Source organism: Cheilinus undulatus, linkage group 20 (genome assembly GCF_018320785.1).
Source record: "Cheilinus undulatus linkage group 20, ASM1832078v1, whole genome shotgun sequence".
In the NCBI taxonomy this organism is placed as follows: Eukaryota; Metazoa; Chordata; class Actinopteri; order Labriformes; family Labridae; genus Cheilinus; species Cheilinus undulatus.
The window spans coordinates 15,775,922-15,792,065 of NC_054884.1; the positions used below are offsets into that span (position 1 = coordinate 15,775,922).

The 16,144-nt window shown below is 37.1% G+C and overlaps 2 protein-coding genes across 6 annotated transcripts in view; both read left to right on the forward strand.

The window, feature by feature from the left end:
* The first annotated feature begins 510 nt into the window (after window positions 1-510).
* Window positions 511-9,388, forward strand: LOC121528841 (major facilitator superfamily domain-containing protein 1-like). The gene is made up of 13 exons (XM_041816467.1): window positions 511-668; window positions 3,373-3,473; window positions 3,636-3,745; window positions 3,832-3,887; window positions 3,985-4,128; window positions 4,222-4,380; window positions 4,481-4,596; window positions 4,719-4,819; window positions 5,483-5,594; window positions 8,010-8,147; window positions 8,242-8,381; window positions 8,483-8,594; window positions 8,729-9,388. Exons 1-13 carry the CDS (start codon window positions 647-649, stop codon window positions 8,864-8,866), a joined length of 1,449 nt encoding a protein of 482 aa, XP_041672401.1. The 5' UTR covers window positions 511-646; the 3' UTR covers window positions 8,867-9,388.
* Window positions 9,389-15,606: 6,218 nt separating this feature from the next.
* LOC121528321 (actin-binding LIM protein 1-like) overlaps window positions 15,607-16,144 on the forward strand; it is a 40,175-nt gene continuing 39,637 nt past the window's right edge. For all 5 annotated transcript variants that reach the window (XM_041815708.1, XM_041815713.1, XM_041815709.1 and 2 more), the window contains exon 1: window positions 15,607-15,725. In XM_041815708.1, coding sequence (XP_041671642.1) covers window positions 15,641-15,725 — 85 coding nt within the window. In that variant the 5' untranslated portion in view covers window positions 15,607-15,640. The remainder of the gene's footprint in view (window positions 15,726-16,144) is intronic.

Here is a 16,144-nt window from a genome sequence, read left to right on the forward strand (position 1 = left end):
CTTTTGACTGTAGGAGGAAGCCTGAGTATTCAGAGAGAACCCACATATGCATGGGGAGGAGATGGAAATGCAGAACGGCCCTGGCTAGGGATTTAAACCAGGAACATTGCTGTGAGATGACAGTGCTAACCACTGCACCACAGTGCAACTTCTGAAAAGGAATCAGTCATTTCCAATACAAATATCGTTTTTTTTTTTACTTTAAGAAATAAACAAAAAGAAATGGGAAATAAAATCTGAAGAAATGAACAATTAAACAAGTGATTAACACATGGTAAAGCCATCGTGGCTAATTACGCAGTTATTCCTCATTTATTTCCCTGTCAATTATATCATTTTCCCTAATTGTTTAACAGAGGAACTTAAAAGGTTCAATAAAGTTTTGGGATTTCAGGAAAAAAAATGCAGCGGAAGCCACTACATCTAGAAGGCTCAGATTTCCAAACGATCTGTTGCGTGCTTTCCCATAGCACGGGTCCATCCATGTGATGTATAGAGCTACGCTCTCTGGGGCAGCAGGGGAATCGTAGAGGCAGCAGAGCTCATTGCAGCCTGCTAACCTGCTACATCATCATTTCCATGTAAACAACCCCGAAGGATGTGATTTTAAAGTTTTCTTTTCAAGGCACTCTACTCAGCGCTCACAATGGCACAGCCGGCAGAGAAAGGTATGTCTGAATGGAGTTTCATTTTACTGGAATTGCTCAAATCTCCGGAATTTTCACATCCAGACCAGTGCCTCGTAAACTTCCCTGAAAACTGGGCCACTGAACGACCAGCTCAGCATTTTCAACTTCATTTGACTTGAAAAGAGTTCATGTGACGAACAGGGAAGAAGCCAAAACCTTGAAGTCAGCAGTTAGAGTTTGCTATTTCATGAATGACTGATAAATAAAAGACATTAGCACTATTATTTAGGCTACTTACACTAAGCTAACTCAGCAACTCTCACAAAAACAGATTACCTGTGAGGCATAAAGAAGTTTACGATTGGACCGAATTATAATATATGTTTAAATCCAAGGCTTAACATGCCCCGACGGATTTTTTTAAAATTAAAGTTCACATTCTTCTCTCAAAAATGCTTTTTCCATTTACTAAGGGTGCATTTTACCCGACACCTCTAGGTAACGAATCATAGATTATTACTTTGTAATAATTAGATTGTTAATGGCTAAAACTCCTAAGCATTACAGTGTTTGACCAAATATAGCCAGCATAATAGTTTGTCTTGGTAAAAAAGAAGTTTAAATGGGCCCATCATTGTCAGAGAGGGTTAAGGGTCAGGCAGGAAAGAAAAATATTGAGAAGAATATATAACTTAATTATGCACGTCTAAAAATTTTTTTGAAATATCAAGAATAATGTTGAAATACGGTTTCTAAACCAAGTCGAAAATGTATTTCAACATTTTGACTTTTTTTCTAAACATTTAGACTTCTTGACTTTGCTACTTTTTTCTACATTTCAACTTAACTTTCAACATTTTGACTTCTTTCTTGCTTCTCAACGTGATTCTGGACATTTTGGCTGTATTTCTTTTTTTACATTTCAATTTTATCAACATTTTTTTTTTGAATCAGCATTTCCACTTGATTCTTGATATTTCAGCTTTCTTCTTGAAACTGTATTTCAGATTTTTTTAACAAGTATTTTGTGAGAATCTTTTTTTTTTTTCTTTTTTAAGTCTTCTCTCGTTTTCCTGTCTGACCTTTATCCTCCTCTGTATATGAAAGCTGCTGTTGAATGAGTATGTTGTCATAGTTAGGGATTTGATGAATGGAGATGACCTTATTTTGATCACTTTTTAGTCTGACAGTACCGTTTTATGCCAACTATTACCTACTTTGCTTAGATCTGTTTTTCTTGTAATGTTTCTACATAGTAGTGTTACTGCTGTTAAAGGAGTCCTGAGTGTTTTTTTTTTTAACTTGTTCTTTACTTTAAAATTTGACTTCTGTGGTGTCATTCAGTTGTAATTTATTCCTTCCCTAAAATCTGTATGTGACATTAATTACTCCAAATAGTGTATTGTGTGCAAAAATCTGCTTTAAGGAATGTCTTCTTGAGCAGCCATTCTCGACACTGGGGTGCTGTCTGACATTGTCAGGGTTGCCTTGATACTTTAAATCAACCAAGAACTATCAGGAATGTGCAGATTATTAAGCTTCCTAGCATAATTAATCAAAATGCTCTTTTATGCCTTTTCCTGAAATCACATCAGTGTTGGAGTCAGCAAATGTGAAGGCTTACACCAAGTCAGCAGGTCTGCCAAAATGTGTAAAAGTGTGTTTTAAAGGTCTACTAAACCATTCTGTAAAAACATAGGCATTTTGATTTTTTAATGAGATTTATCTTTTTTAAAGTCTATTAGTAAATAAATCAGTTGACAGTCATTGGAATGTAGAATGTTAGTTTTTATCAATACATGTTGTTTGGGGTAACTTGGGATCCAACTTAACATTTTTTTCAAAAAGTTAAAGGGTGCCTCATTGGAAAAAGTAAAAAATAATGTGCTGATCTAGAGCAGTGGTACTCTAACATGCCCTAGAGTGATGCTGGAAAAAACACTCTTGCAGATCCCTCTTCATTAAATGTATAAAGGATCAGCTGATTTTTGTTGCATGAGTTCTAGCCAATCAACACTTAAGCCTTGGTGCCACTGACACAGGGAGCATGTGGCGTCACTTTGTGTTTTCCTGCTGCTACTGTGTTGCTTCAGGCCATTTCTCGTGCTAATACAACTTGGGCTAAAAAGCTTATTTTTCTTCTTTTTTTGATCATGCAGTTTTACTTTTGCCACATGAAGAATATTTTGTACGTCATAATAACTGCATATCGGTTCAAATGATCAGTCATCAGTCTCATGAACTACTAATAATCAGTAAAAAAAACCCTGAAAAATCAGTATCAGTGGACCCCTAACATGGATATCTAATGCCACTTTATATTTTCAAAAAGTCTTTCTATTACTAGAGGTGTTCATTCTAATTGTTGGTTTGTGATTTATGATGAGGCAACACAGCATTAAATAGAAAGTGTTAACATACCAACAACTATTGTTTATGTACTGGTGTGAAATAAAAAAGTGGGGAAAAGAAATGCCTCCATCCAGGATAGATTTTGCCCTGTTGGCAGTTTTAGGTAAAAATGGCTATTTTTGAAATTTGAATTTATATGAAAAAGTTTTTTCCAACACCAGGTGCTACACAGCACTCTTCTGGAAAAGTCAAAGACTTGCTAACTTTAGTATTTTCTAAAACAACAGTAGGCACAGTTCAAAACTTAATTTTGGATAAATTTAACCTAATTTCTAGTATTAATCATGAATTTCCATGGCAGATTCTTTATTATAAATGCTATTTTTTTCAGCGTATTATCGCTTTGTGGTGCTGTTCTTCAACTGCCTGCTGACATTCGGCTCCTACTTCTGCTTTGACATCCCCAGTGTTTTACAGGATCAATTTCAAGGGGTAAGTTAGTCAGCAAGATATATCACAGAGGACCAGCTTTAGGATGATTTCCCAACATACCATGACATAATCTTTATTTGTCTTTGACATACCAAAGTCTGTCCTCCACCTCTGACTTCTTCCATAACACCTGTAATCTCTTGGCTTCCTCTCATTTGACAGAACCTGACATGTCCCAACACCACCGTGATCAATGGGACGGTGGACTGTGTGGAGGGACTCGGGATGAGTCCTCAGCAGTACAATCTTCTTTATGCAATATACGCTTGGACGTGAGTGCCCAAACACAACAACCCTGCTTTGATATACTGATGATGTGGGAACCGCTTCAGTTTGTATTTTTCTCTCATATGTACAGGAATGCAGTGGTGGTTGTCCTTGCTGGTTTCCTCATTGATAAGTTAGGAAATCGCTGTGAGTCATCATAAATTTTATCAGCCTAAAACAACAGAAGAACTTTTCTTTGTAATGCAGCTTTGGTAAATTGATTCTCCTTTCCTTCTCTCTGCAGTCGGAGTGTTTCTCTTCTCTTTTCTGTGTGTTTTGGGCTCGTCGCTCTTTGCTCTGGGGTCCCACTTCAAAGGAACTCCCTACCTGCTGCCGCTCATGCTCACAGGCCGACTGCTGTTTGGATCAGGGAACGGATCTCTGACCAGTAAGGCCTCTTTAGAAGAAGTTCCAGTGTTAATGTTCCATATTAAATCAGAGGAATCTTCCTAATTCACTCTCTCGTCTTGTTCCGTATCAGTCGTTCAGAATCGCATCACAGCGTTCTGGTTCAAAGGGAAGGAGCTGGCGTTGGCTTTTGGAGTGACCCTGGCGTTCTCACGCCTGGGTTCAGTCCTGAACTTCTTCTTCACTCAGAAATTTGAGGAAAAATATGGCATGCAGTGGACCCTCTGGGGTGGTATGTAACAAGGGATTAAAACCTTGTGATTAAAACTTAAATGATTAATAAACATAATAAAAAGAAGCCTACACATTGCGTTTAATGCCCTCTTTTCTAGGTGCTCTGTTGTGTGTACTGGGCTTCACATCGGCCATTATTGTCAGCATGTTGGACAAGATTGGAATGAAGCAGCTCGGTCTTGATGGTACCATCCAAGAGGAATCCCGCAAAGTGGTATGTACACAATCTGACCTCCTTTATTTCATTAAATGTTCATTAACGTCTTGTTTGTTTACTAGATTGTGTCTTGAAGTTATTATGTAGATAAATGCATGTTTCTTCTTGTGTTTGTGCAGAGGATCCAGGATGTGAAGCTCCTCTCGCTGAGATATTGGCTGTTAGTTCTCACCATCATGTTCTTCTACAATGGCATCTTCCCGTTCATCGCAGATGCCAGGTACAGCCATCAAAATCAGATTACATGTTGAAATGTGTGACAAGAATGACTGGTGAAAGTGTTTTTGTAATTATTGTGGGTTAATTCCTGTCTCTATTTATTCCTTTTTCACACATCTGCCCATCCCACCACATACAAATTCCAAGAATTAGATTTTTTTTTTCATCCAAGCACTTAAGAAATGTCATTTTTAGCATGCTAGATCTTTGTAATCATGACCTGACAGGGTTTAGTAAAAGAAAAATCAGACATCTGCAGTGGAGCACATTATATCACACCTTATCTCACTGAACTGACTTCAGTTGCGTCAAAAAATAGATTCAGATTAAAATCTTATTTCTTGAACAACAGTAGGATCATGGCACCAAATACATATTTGATTTATTTTACAAAGCAATGATGCAGACTTATGCTATCTGGGATAGAGTCAGTGTTCCCTGGTCTTTTTCCTGATAGTCTGTCATACTGTCAGGTACCTTAAATTGTCATCCAAACGTTAATTTTTATTGTTTTATTTAGTTGTTCTTTATAAATGCAGTTGTATTGTCTTACTTAGATCTTTATGCAATGTTTTTTGTGTTTCCCACAAAGGAAAGTATTTTTTCCTTGGGTCTGAAATGTGAAATATTTGTTTGACCATTCCGTCATATTTGTCCTGCTCAGTAAGTTCATTCAGGACAAGTACAGCGGCTACAGTCAGAAGGAGGCGGCATACATCGCTGGGGCTGTTTACGACAGCTCACTGATCCTCTCAGCCAGCGTGGGCATTCTTATCGTGAGTATTTGTAACCTGTAGGGTATTTTCCTGTACATGCTTCATAATCTGTCACCTTCAGTGACATCAATTAGTAGAAGAGAAAGGATGAAATGACACTTTTCAATCTTACCCCAGTAATACCAGCGACTCTTATGTTTGTTTGCTTTGTTTTTAATCTTTAAAGTCCATGTAAAATGTAAAAAAAAAAAGTATTTTAGGTTTGCTGTATATAGACCGTGTTGATAAATCAATTTTGTTGCTTATTCCAATTTGTCGAAAATTTAGATTTCCTCATGAATATCCACTGTTGCTACCCTTGCTTAGGTACAGGCAGACTGGTTGGAAATGGCTCATCACAATGAGAAATATTTGGAACATTTGTGCATCAAATCACTTTTAATCCCTTTCCTCAATACATGCATAATAACACACATCAGCAGGCAGACAGTGAAAAGCAGAGGCTATCCTATGACTATAAGGTATTTCCCCCAAAGACTACGTTTGGACACCAACAATTTAAACAATTTTTATTTCCTTAATTTACATAGAATCACCTTCTCTGGTTAGTATGCTGGTCGGTGATTTCCAAATTTTCTCTATTCTTGCGTACATGTTGCAGTGTTAACCTCATAAGACCCTGCATGTACAAACGAGGCCATTTTGGCTTTCCCACACCATAGTAATGATTTCTGAGATTAGAAATTCTAAATTAATTGCCAAGGATGTCAGTTGAAGTTTGAGTAATTTTTTTGAAATGTTGGGAGAATTTGATTTTAAATTTCAGGCATTTTAATGGAAATTTTAGGGAATTTGTTTGGATATTTCAGGGAATTTTCTGGCTTTTCTTAAAGTATTTTCAAGAAAATTGTTGAGTTGATTGCATATTTTGTAGAGTTTCAGTAGACGGTTTGGGAAAATTAGCTTTAAAATATATTGCCATTTTATAGTTTTTTATGTAATTGGGAATTTGTGGTGTATCCTCTGAAAGTTTTAATAATTTCATGGAAATTTCAAGGAATTTTTTTTTATATTTTGGGGAATTTGTTAGTATTTTTAAAAAAGTATTTTCAAGGAAATTTTGGGGAGACATATTTTGGAGAATTTTAGTTGAAGTTTTAAAGGAAGATTTGCTTCAAAATTTATGTAACTTTTATGAAAATTTCTTTTGTAATATTCTTAGATGTTTGGAGGAATTTTCCATCATTTTTATGGAATTTGGGGAATGTATTTAGAAATTCTGAGGGGATTTGAAGAAAAAAATAGGGGGAATTTGCTTTGAAATATGAGGAAATTTGCTTGAAAGTTTTATGGAAGTTAGCTGGAATTTAATTTTTAATGGGAATGTTTAGGCTTTAAAATTGTGAATCTGGTTTGATTTTGAATAAAACAAAACCGAAGGCCAAATTTCAGTGATGAAAAAAAACCCTCTGAGTATATAACATTCTGTTTCAAAATCATACAATAAATGAGGCAGTGATATCTGCTGTTGGAAGCTTTTGATGTGTTCATTGACACATAAAAACATAAACTCCTTATGTTTCATTTTCTAAGTATGTATGAGATGTGAACTTGCATTTTTCTCCTGCATTTATGAGCCATCAGAGTTGCCAAGTTTCTCCAGAAAAAAACAAAAAACAAAACATTATTTCCTACTGCTCCTTTAAAGTGTAAGTCTTTCACCAGCATGAAAGGAGGGGACTGACAGATGTGATGCTTTAGCTCAGTAACTCTGGTAGAGAGCAGGGAGCTGCTTTGAGAGAGAAAGAGAGTGGCCCACTTCTTTTAACCATCCAGACATTAACACAACAACACACCTTCAGCAGCGTTGGTGTTAATTCTCGTTGCACTGGGTTTGACTGCTTCAGCAGATAGCCTGACATGAGGAGCATTGTTGTGTCAGATCAAATCACTCTGTTACACTACTTTTTATAACTCTCCTGCTACCATGGCTGGTACTTAGACAAAGTTACTCAACACTGAATAAAAATGTGTCAGTGCTTATGTTGTTTTTTGGCAGGATAATATAATTGGAGCCCAAATGCATCCCTGAGCCCCCAAAAATACCTGGCCCTGGAAGTTGTGAAATATTTCCTACAGTCTAAATCCAAAATTCAGTCACTTATGGAATATCTTTCAGTCTTTTCACATGTTTACAGAAGCTTTGTTTCAACAGATCCAGTGTGTAAGGAGACACATTTCTGATTATGCTCTACAGGGTGTTTAAATCGTCTTCTGTTTCAGTAAATTTATAGATTATTTGATCCATTGAGTTGTAAATTTGTGCATCTTTACAGTTAGATAATACAAGTTTTCATTCTTTTATCCATGTTACCCTCTCCCTTGTCTACTAATTTTATTCTGATCTAGTGTAAATGTGGCTTCTCCCTCCATGTTTTGAGGACCTATAAAGATCATTTTCATGTTCTTTTTCAGGATTATGTTGGTCTTCGGGGCATTTTTGCAGTGGCCTGCGCCGTCCTCACTCTACCTGTGTTCGGACTCCTCGCCTTCACATTCGTCCCTCCTCTCGTCTCCACTATTTGGCTTGGAATCACCTACTCATTTGCTGCTGTGAGTTTGCAACCAAAAGGAAAAATAAAATAGAAAAATCACTCAATATTAGGAATATCTTGTTTCTGTAATTTAATGTCTTTGTTGATTCCAGGCAAGCATGTGGCCATCCATCCCTCTGGTGGTTCCTCAGGCGACTCTAGGAACAGCTATGGGTCTGGCCACCTCCATACAGATGATTGGGATTGGGGTATCCAATCTGGTTGTTGGGCAGATTTTGGGCACCAAATCCAGGTAATAACTTCAAAATTAGGATTATGTTGCAGTACCATGTTAACATATGATATGTTTAGGAGTATTTTTTTCTTACCTTGACTTTTTTCTCTCCTGTCCAGTGAGACTAAAATCCCGTTGTGGCGTTGGCAGAGGATGATGATCTTCATGTTGGCCAACACCATCAGCTGCATCGTCACCTCAGTGCTGCTGAATGTCGTCGACCACAGACAGGTCAGTCATCTCACACACAATGTGGCCAGATTACCTTGACTTTTGACCTATGACCCCCAAAAACCTAATCTTACTAAAGTTGTCCTCATTGTATATTTTTTGGCTATGTATGAATCACCATTTTTTCTCTGCAGGGCGGGACCCTGAACAAGACGACCAAGAAGTCACAGCCCGCAGAGAGAGACTCAGACAGAGAGCCGCTCAACCAGGGCGAAGAGCAGGAGGATGAAGAGGATGAAGAGGGGAACAGAACTCATTCTATAAACTCCTGAAGTTCTTCTTTAAGTGTCAACATTTTTCTACTTTGCCTCTTTTTATGTTTTTATGTACTACTTTTTGAATACCTCAATCTAACATAAATTGTTTGTGGTTACTAAAGCAGATGGTTGAACTTTTTATTGAATCAAAGCATTCCTGGTTAAGCAGTGTTTGAAACAGTATTTCAATGAATTTTATTAGAAAGGAACCAGGTTTTTTAGCTGTATTTTTATTTTTTATGTATAGGAGCTGACAAATATTTGAAAAATCATATCACTGCCCAGCTACCAACTGCAATCCCATAACAGACTGTTAGAAGTATACTGAGGCCAAAAATAATGTTTGTCATATAAAAAATGCATGTCACAAAAATGTAGTGTCTGTGAAGATATGATTACTGTCGTGTGATTTTTTTAACCCAACCTTAAAGGAGCCTTGAGCTTTTTCCTCTTTGTGTCATAATTGGACTTATCATCATGTACTTGAAAAAAGGGATTTTTTGTGTCACTAAAATAAAATGCTGTTTTGACAGCTGACTTTGCTTCTCTTGTTTATTCTTAAAAAAGTTTGATACCTTTCTCTTTGCGTTATGCTGTCTTGTAGGCGAGTCCGTCTGTTTTTATTCCATCTTTAGTGCATTAAGATAAACTGAACTGGTACCCATATTCAGACTGTATCAGCAGAAATCTGCTTTCATATGACACAGTAAAAACACTTTTGACCTCAAGAGCAGGTTGGTCCACAGAACTGGCACAGACCCTGAAACCCCTGAGAACGGGCCGTCCCGCATTGTGATTTATTAATGATACTAGTGCGTGTGTGTTGGATCAGCACCATTGGCATCCTGCCAACAGTTTGTTCATTTTGGAGCTGAGGGGCATGGCAAACTATTATTGTTCTGATGTTTATTTGTGCTGCTTTTTAACCCTTTTTGCCACTTGTTTTTGACACTTTAAACCAATTGCAGCAGCTTTTGCCATATTTACCAACTTTTATCCTATTTGGCCACTGTTTGCAACTTGTGGCTCTTTTTTTGCCACTTTACACATATTTGCCACTTTTTGTGTGCCACTTATAACCCATTTAGCCGCTTTTGCTGATTTTAACCCATTGTTGCCATGCTATGCCCATCTTTTCCACTTTCTACAGTGTAATTTAGCAGACAATTTTATCAATAGTTTCGCAGATCTGGGACTGGTCTTCCTGGCATTAGGGACCTTGCCCAAGGGCCCATACAGGACACTCATTGTGCTCTGACCCAGTCTCCTGTGAGACAGTCCGCAATGTAAACCACTGAGTTATCCAGCTGTTTTTGTCCCTTTTTGCCCATTGTTGCCACTTTTTTTTCACCCATTAATGCCTCTTTATCTTCGCAGATTTTTGCCCTTTTTGCTAATTGCCCGTTTTTGCCGCTTTGTGCCTTTCTTTGCCACTTACAACCCATATTGCCATTTTTTCCTAATTTTTGGCACTTCTTGCCCGTCTTCCCCAATTTCCACCAATTTTTGACACTTTATACCCATTTGTACCATTTTTCTGCCTTTTTTGCCACTTTTAACCAATTGTGGCTAAATTACAGCCATTTTGCCACTTCTTTGCAGCTTTTTGCCCTCTTTGCCCCTTCTTGTTCATTTTTGCAGATTTTTGCACTTTTTAAAATCTCTTAAAACTCTTTTTTTTGCCCGTTTTTACCACTTTTTTTGCAACTTCAACTGATTTTTGTCACCATTAGTGCATTTTTTTTTTGCCTTGTTTGCAGCTTTTTGCTATTTTTTGCCACTATTTCCCCATTTCTGCCACTTTTTCCCCCTTTTTAAAAAAATCTTTTAACCCAATCTTTGTTTTATTAGCCACTTTTCCCCATATTTGCCACACCTTTTTTTTTGCCACTTTCACCCATTTTTTGTCTCAATTATTTAATTGTTACCTTTAAAGTAGGGGATTTTCTTTTTTATATACCATAAAAAATAGAAATTGAGGAAAAAGAGAAGAAATGAATGGGTGAAAAAAAAAAATCAAAATTAGGTTAGAAAATAGCCCCATAAATAAAAACCACCTGCATCTCACCTTTACCATTTTTGCCCCAGTGTTCCTTCCACCCTCAAGCCACTAGGTGGAGCCTTTTCATTCTTTCATGAGGAAACTGCAGTACATGAAGTTACCAACTCTCGATTGTTTATCTGTGTGGCTTGTACTGCTGCTATTGTGAGTTTTTTTTAGTCTGCAACCCTTTATTTGATTTACCAGGAATTCAGGTCAGAAGATTTCTATAAATAAGAAACCTTTTGTCTAAGTCTTACTGTGTATTTTAAATGGAGGTCGTCATGACAACAGGACCTCATATCACATCCATCATACTGTCAATAATGGAAAGAATGTAGACTACATAGAAAATGAAGCAACATGCTTTGGCTATGCATACATAGACAGAAGAGCAATGGCAGTAAAGGTTGTTTGAGTAGGTTTCAGTAGAAAGTAGCCCCCAACAGACTTCTCCTAATCCTGTCATCAAAAACTAGTTAGAATATGACTGACTTTTAACTCGCGTTACTGCCACAACAAGAAGAACACTGACTGAAACTGTCAGCAGATCCTGATACTAAAGTTGGACAATGTTAACAAGTTAGATAATTATCACTCACCTGAAGAATTTTGTGCCATTCATTTCTCAAATGGCAGCATTATAGACCCAAACACTCCTAAAATACGTGTGTATGTATACCTCTGTAGTCTGTTATCATGAAGGCAGAATTAGAGGAGGGATTATTCCCTACTAAAGAGGTGATTTTAGACATTTTTAGGGGGGCTGTAGCACCTCTAAATGTCATTAAAACACCCTTAATTCCATCGGTCGTTATGCCATTCAGAACTATTGTCTTGAATGTGGAAATTAACCAGCCTAATGTTACCAAAGCACTAAAATGACCATTTCCCCCCTCAAAAATCTCTGCAATAATGTAGGCATTGGTCTATAAATTCACTGTCAACACAGGTGGGCTTTTAGAGGAATTCGACTCTGATTAGCTTTGCTCTCAATGTACAGGAATTGAACATTAAATACAAAATAAATAAAACTTAAATTAGTTGAAAAAATAGATTTGAATATGAACAAGCTCTTGTAGGCATAATTTTTTAATATAAACAAGTCTGTGTGCATTGATAGTAAGGTTGCATGGTTTGCAAAGGGTGCAAGGATGCTGACTTGACATGATCAGAAGTATATAACATGCAAGGATATGGGTGGATCTCCATGAAGTAGGTAAGATTAATTTAGGGTGGTTTGTTAGTGCAAATGTGCATATGAGGTGAGGAATTTTACCACAGAGAGCCTACTTGAATTATTTGAGATACAGTGAGTAGATATTTGAGCTGCAGCATTTGAGTACGGTAAAAAGATTAAATTAAATTAGTAATTAGTACGGTAAGTCGATAAGTTGGTGAGAATGTGCATCTGATGTGAGGCATTTTATCAGCCTTCCTTCAGCACTTGATTTACAGTGAGTTACAGTGATTTATGATGAATCGGTTAAAAAAGTTAAAATACTTTTAAATGTCATTATACACACTCTTTTATTTCAAGGTAAACGTTTAAAGTCAGTCAAAACCGTAAAAAACATTAGAAAATCATGTCCTTTTTCAGAACATATTCGTATTTGCAAAACAGCGCCCCCTGCTGTCCTCTGCTGAGAACAAGGATGAGTGAGCAGCCAATGTGCAAGATCCTTCTGCTGAAAGACTGCCTAAATAACTGAAGAAACATTTTAAAAGACATAAATATATAGCTGAAAGCTATAAATAAACTCAGACCACGCTTTGGTTTATGAAGATGAATGAGAATGAGTGAAATTCAACGCCACCACGGAGCGGTTCACTCTGTATGTGGACTTTCATGTTTTCTTGGGTAAGTTATTTTACTGAGAGTGTGTTATAGCTCTGATAGTGAGTTAGCATTTCAGTGACTGTAGCTTACATGTTGTTTGATTACAAAAAAACATTTAAGAGGAGCTAAGAATATGATTTTATTAAGATTGATGAATTAAAAACAAGTTTATGTTTTTCTGGTTGTGATTAAAGGTATGTCTGGGAATGCTAATACAGCGGTATGCTAACTAAGCTAGTAAGTTACATTTAATCATCTTCGTCTAAAAGTTCGAGGTTAGCTTACCTCACTTTTTTAAATGCTTGGGTAAGATTTTTATTACTTTCCCTATTAATTACAAGTTACAAGGGGAAAAAGGACACTTAAAATTAGGAAAAGGGGCAAAAGAAATGAAAATGAGCCAACGTTTCACCACTACATCCAAAATTTGTTTTTCATTATGATAAAGACTCATTTGGTTTTTTTGGGTTTTTTTTTTTTGTTTGTTTTTTGCATTAAGGAAAATTGTATTTTACTTTTCAACCCCCTTTGGTTTAAAAATAACTACTCAGTGCTTTCAGAAAACTTTGAATTTATTACTTTTGGTTTTACTTGAGTATATCTATATCTGAGCTGTAAATTTACTTCTGCTTTAAAGTGAATTCAGTCAAAGTGACTTAATTTTTACTTGAGTAGTCTTGCACCCTTTCCCCCTGGCCATGGATATAGAGTTGATGTCCATGGCGATGTGTAAAATCGAAATTAAAACAGAATGCAATGATTTGGGAATCTCATAAGACCATATGTACCATATGGTAAATACATGCCATTTATTCACAATAGAACATAAACAGCATATCAGATGTTGAAACTGAGACATTTTACCATTTCATGCCAAATTTTGGCTCATTTTTTATTTGATGGCTGCAACACAAACAGAAAGCTCATTTAAAATGGACTGAGGCAGAATGGAAAACTGTTCTGTGGTCAGATGTGTCAAAAATTTGAAGTTGTTTTTGGAAACTATGAATGCTGTGTCCTACTGACTAAGGAGGAGAGGGACCCTTTCTGCCTGATGGTGCCCTCAGGCAGGCTTACTCACCATTACAAGCCTTACTTTTGGCCCAAACATGCCTTCAAGTTCTGCACAGTACTGTATTTCAACAAGACAATGATAAACCACATAACACCACGGCATGGCTTCACAGTAGAAGAGTCTTGGTGCTGGACTGGCCTCACTGCAGCCAAGACCTATCACCAATACAAAACATTAGGCGCAAGACAGAAAAACAAAAACAAACAAAAAATCCAGCAAAGAAGATCCAGGACAGTTACACAGCTAGGATCTGACAAGAATGGTACAGCATTCCTCACCCAAACTCCTCACTTGTTTAGTGAATGTTGCTAAAAGAAGAAGATGCTACTCAATGGTAAACATGGCCCTTTCCCTACTTTTTCTTAGATGTGTTGCTGCTTTCATATTCAAAATGAGCTGATATTTTTCATGAAATGGTAAAACATCTCAGTTTTAATATCTGATATGTTGTTTGTAAATAAAATATGGTTTTATGAGAGTGTCCCACCTTTTTTGGAATCTTGAGTTGTATGTTTAATAACCCTCAGTTTAATCATAATTTCTTGTTTCATATAAAGCTGGAATTTGAAGTCTTGTTGAACTTCACATTATAGTGGGCCTTCAGAAGCCCTAGTGTGATTTTTTTTTTTTTTAATCATTGTAATTATAATTCTTGAGTGCTAAAATCCTTTCTCAAGTGTTCACAGGGTACGCCAAAGTTGACACAAATAAAAAAGTTCCTCAAAGGAGCTTTAATTTATGAGGGAAAGGACAGGTTTACTTTGTAGCCTTCAATGCTTGGATAAGTACACTTTAAGTGCAGTGAGAGGCTGTTAGTGAGTATATTTTTTAAACCTAAGTGTATTCCTTCTATTTATTATTTTTATTATTATCATTATTAGCGTTAAAATCCAATAGGAAAATATCTGAGGGTTTCTAGATGGTTGTAGGTTGACTCGTCTGTCCTTGAATAAAGCTACTGCCTTCAAATACTCCAGAAAGATTACTACAAAGACCCAGGTTAAGGGTGCCAACCTCTTGTCCTGACCCTGTGCCAGGTTAAAGATAGAGAGTCTGCTGCATTACAGACGAGAATTTAAAGAGTTAATAACAGCGGATTACACAGAAAGAGAAAAAAATCAATCACATATACGATATTGGTAGTTGTATGAATTTAAAAGCCCCTAAAGTTAATAATTGTGGCCAGCTGTTCTTTGTATTCAGCCGTAATCCAGCAAAAGGTTGGACTGAACATGCACAGTTATTACAGACATTGTGGTAATTTAGCGCAGATTAAGATAATATGATTTTAAGTGGATGATACTATAATCTAGATTAGAAGGATGCATTCTTCTTCTGTGGTGGTTAAGTCAAAGTCAGTGGAATGGAGGGAAGAAGGTCACCTCATTAAGAGTCTCTCATCCTCTGTTTACCATGCAGATAAAACCTAAAAATATACCTCACTTAATCTTCTTACAGGGTGTGTGGTAGGAGTTAGTCTTTGACTGCCTGATGGACAGCACACACACAAACACACAAAAACACACGCTGAGTCAGTCAGAGTCTTAGAGGACGACCTAATACCTGACATTTAGCGGGGGCTTGTATTTTCTTGACGTTTGCTCTATGCTTTCTCACTTGGAGTCCATCTGCGGCCTCAACTGTTTGGCTGACGGCCCAGACAACATGAGCATGTCGGGCCTCCTCAACCTCAGCAACCTGGGCAAGATCTGCGGCTCCAGCAACGACATGGTCGTCCTGGACCGGGTCAAGAGGAAGAACTCAGTGAGGCGGATGTCGATTATTGAAGATGGGGAAATAGCTGAGGTCCTCTATCTGATTCCCAAACAGTCCATGATGGAGCAGCTGCCTTTCATCAACCCCAATGACTACATCCTGTGTGAGAAGCTGGCCTCTGCAACTGCAGACATGAGCAGCAGTGAGTACTTTACTCTCTCTAACCTTTATCTTAACATTAGGAATATCTTTTAGGGCACAGCTGTTCTGATTGTAACCTTTAATAATGCTAAATTTATTGTAAATATGAGGAAATTACATTGAATTTTAAGAGGAAAAAATGCTGATTAATGATAAGACAGCATTTTCTGAAAGAGCAAAGGACTTTTTAAAGGACAGTGTTGGTTCACTTGGCTCTGCTGCCTTTCCACTCAACTGAATTCTTTGCATTTGTAGCCAAAACATAAATCAGAATGATGTTTACATACTTTAATATTTTTCAGTGCCATATGTTTCAAAGTGGTGTAATTTTAGTTATTCTAGTGATGGAAAGTATTGAAAATGAATGGGTGCTGTTTTGGGGGAAAGTGGATTTGACCATCCAGGGTCCCTCTGGAGAAA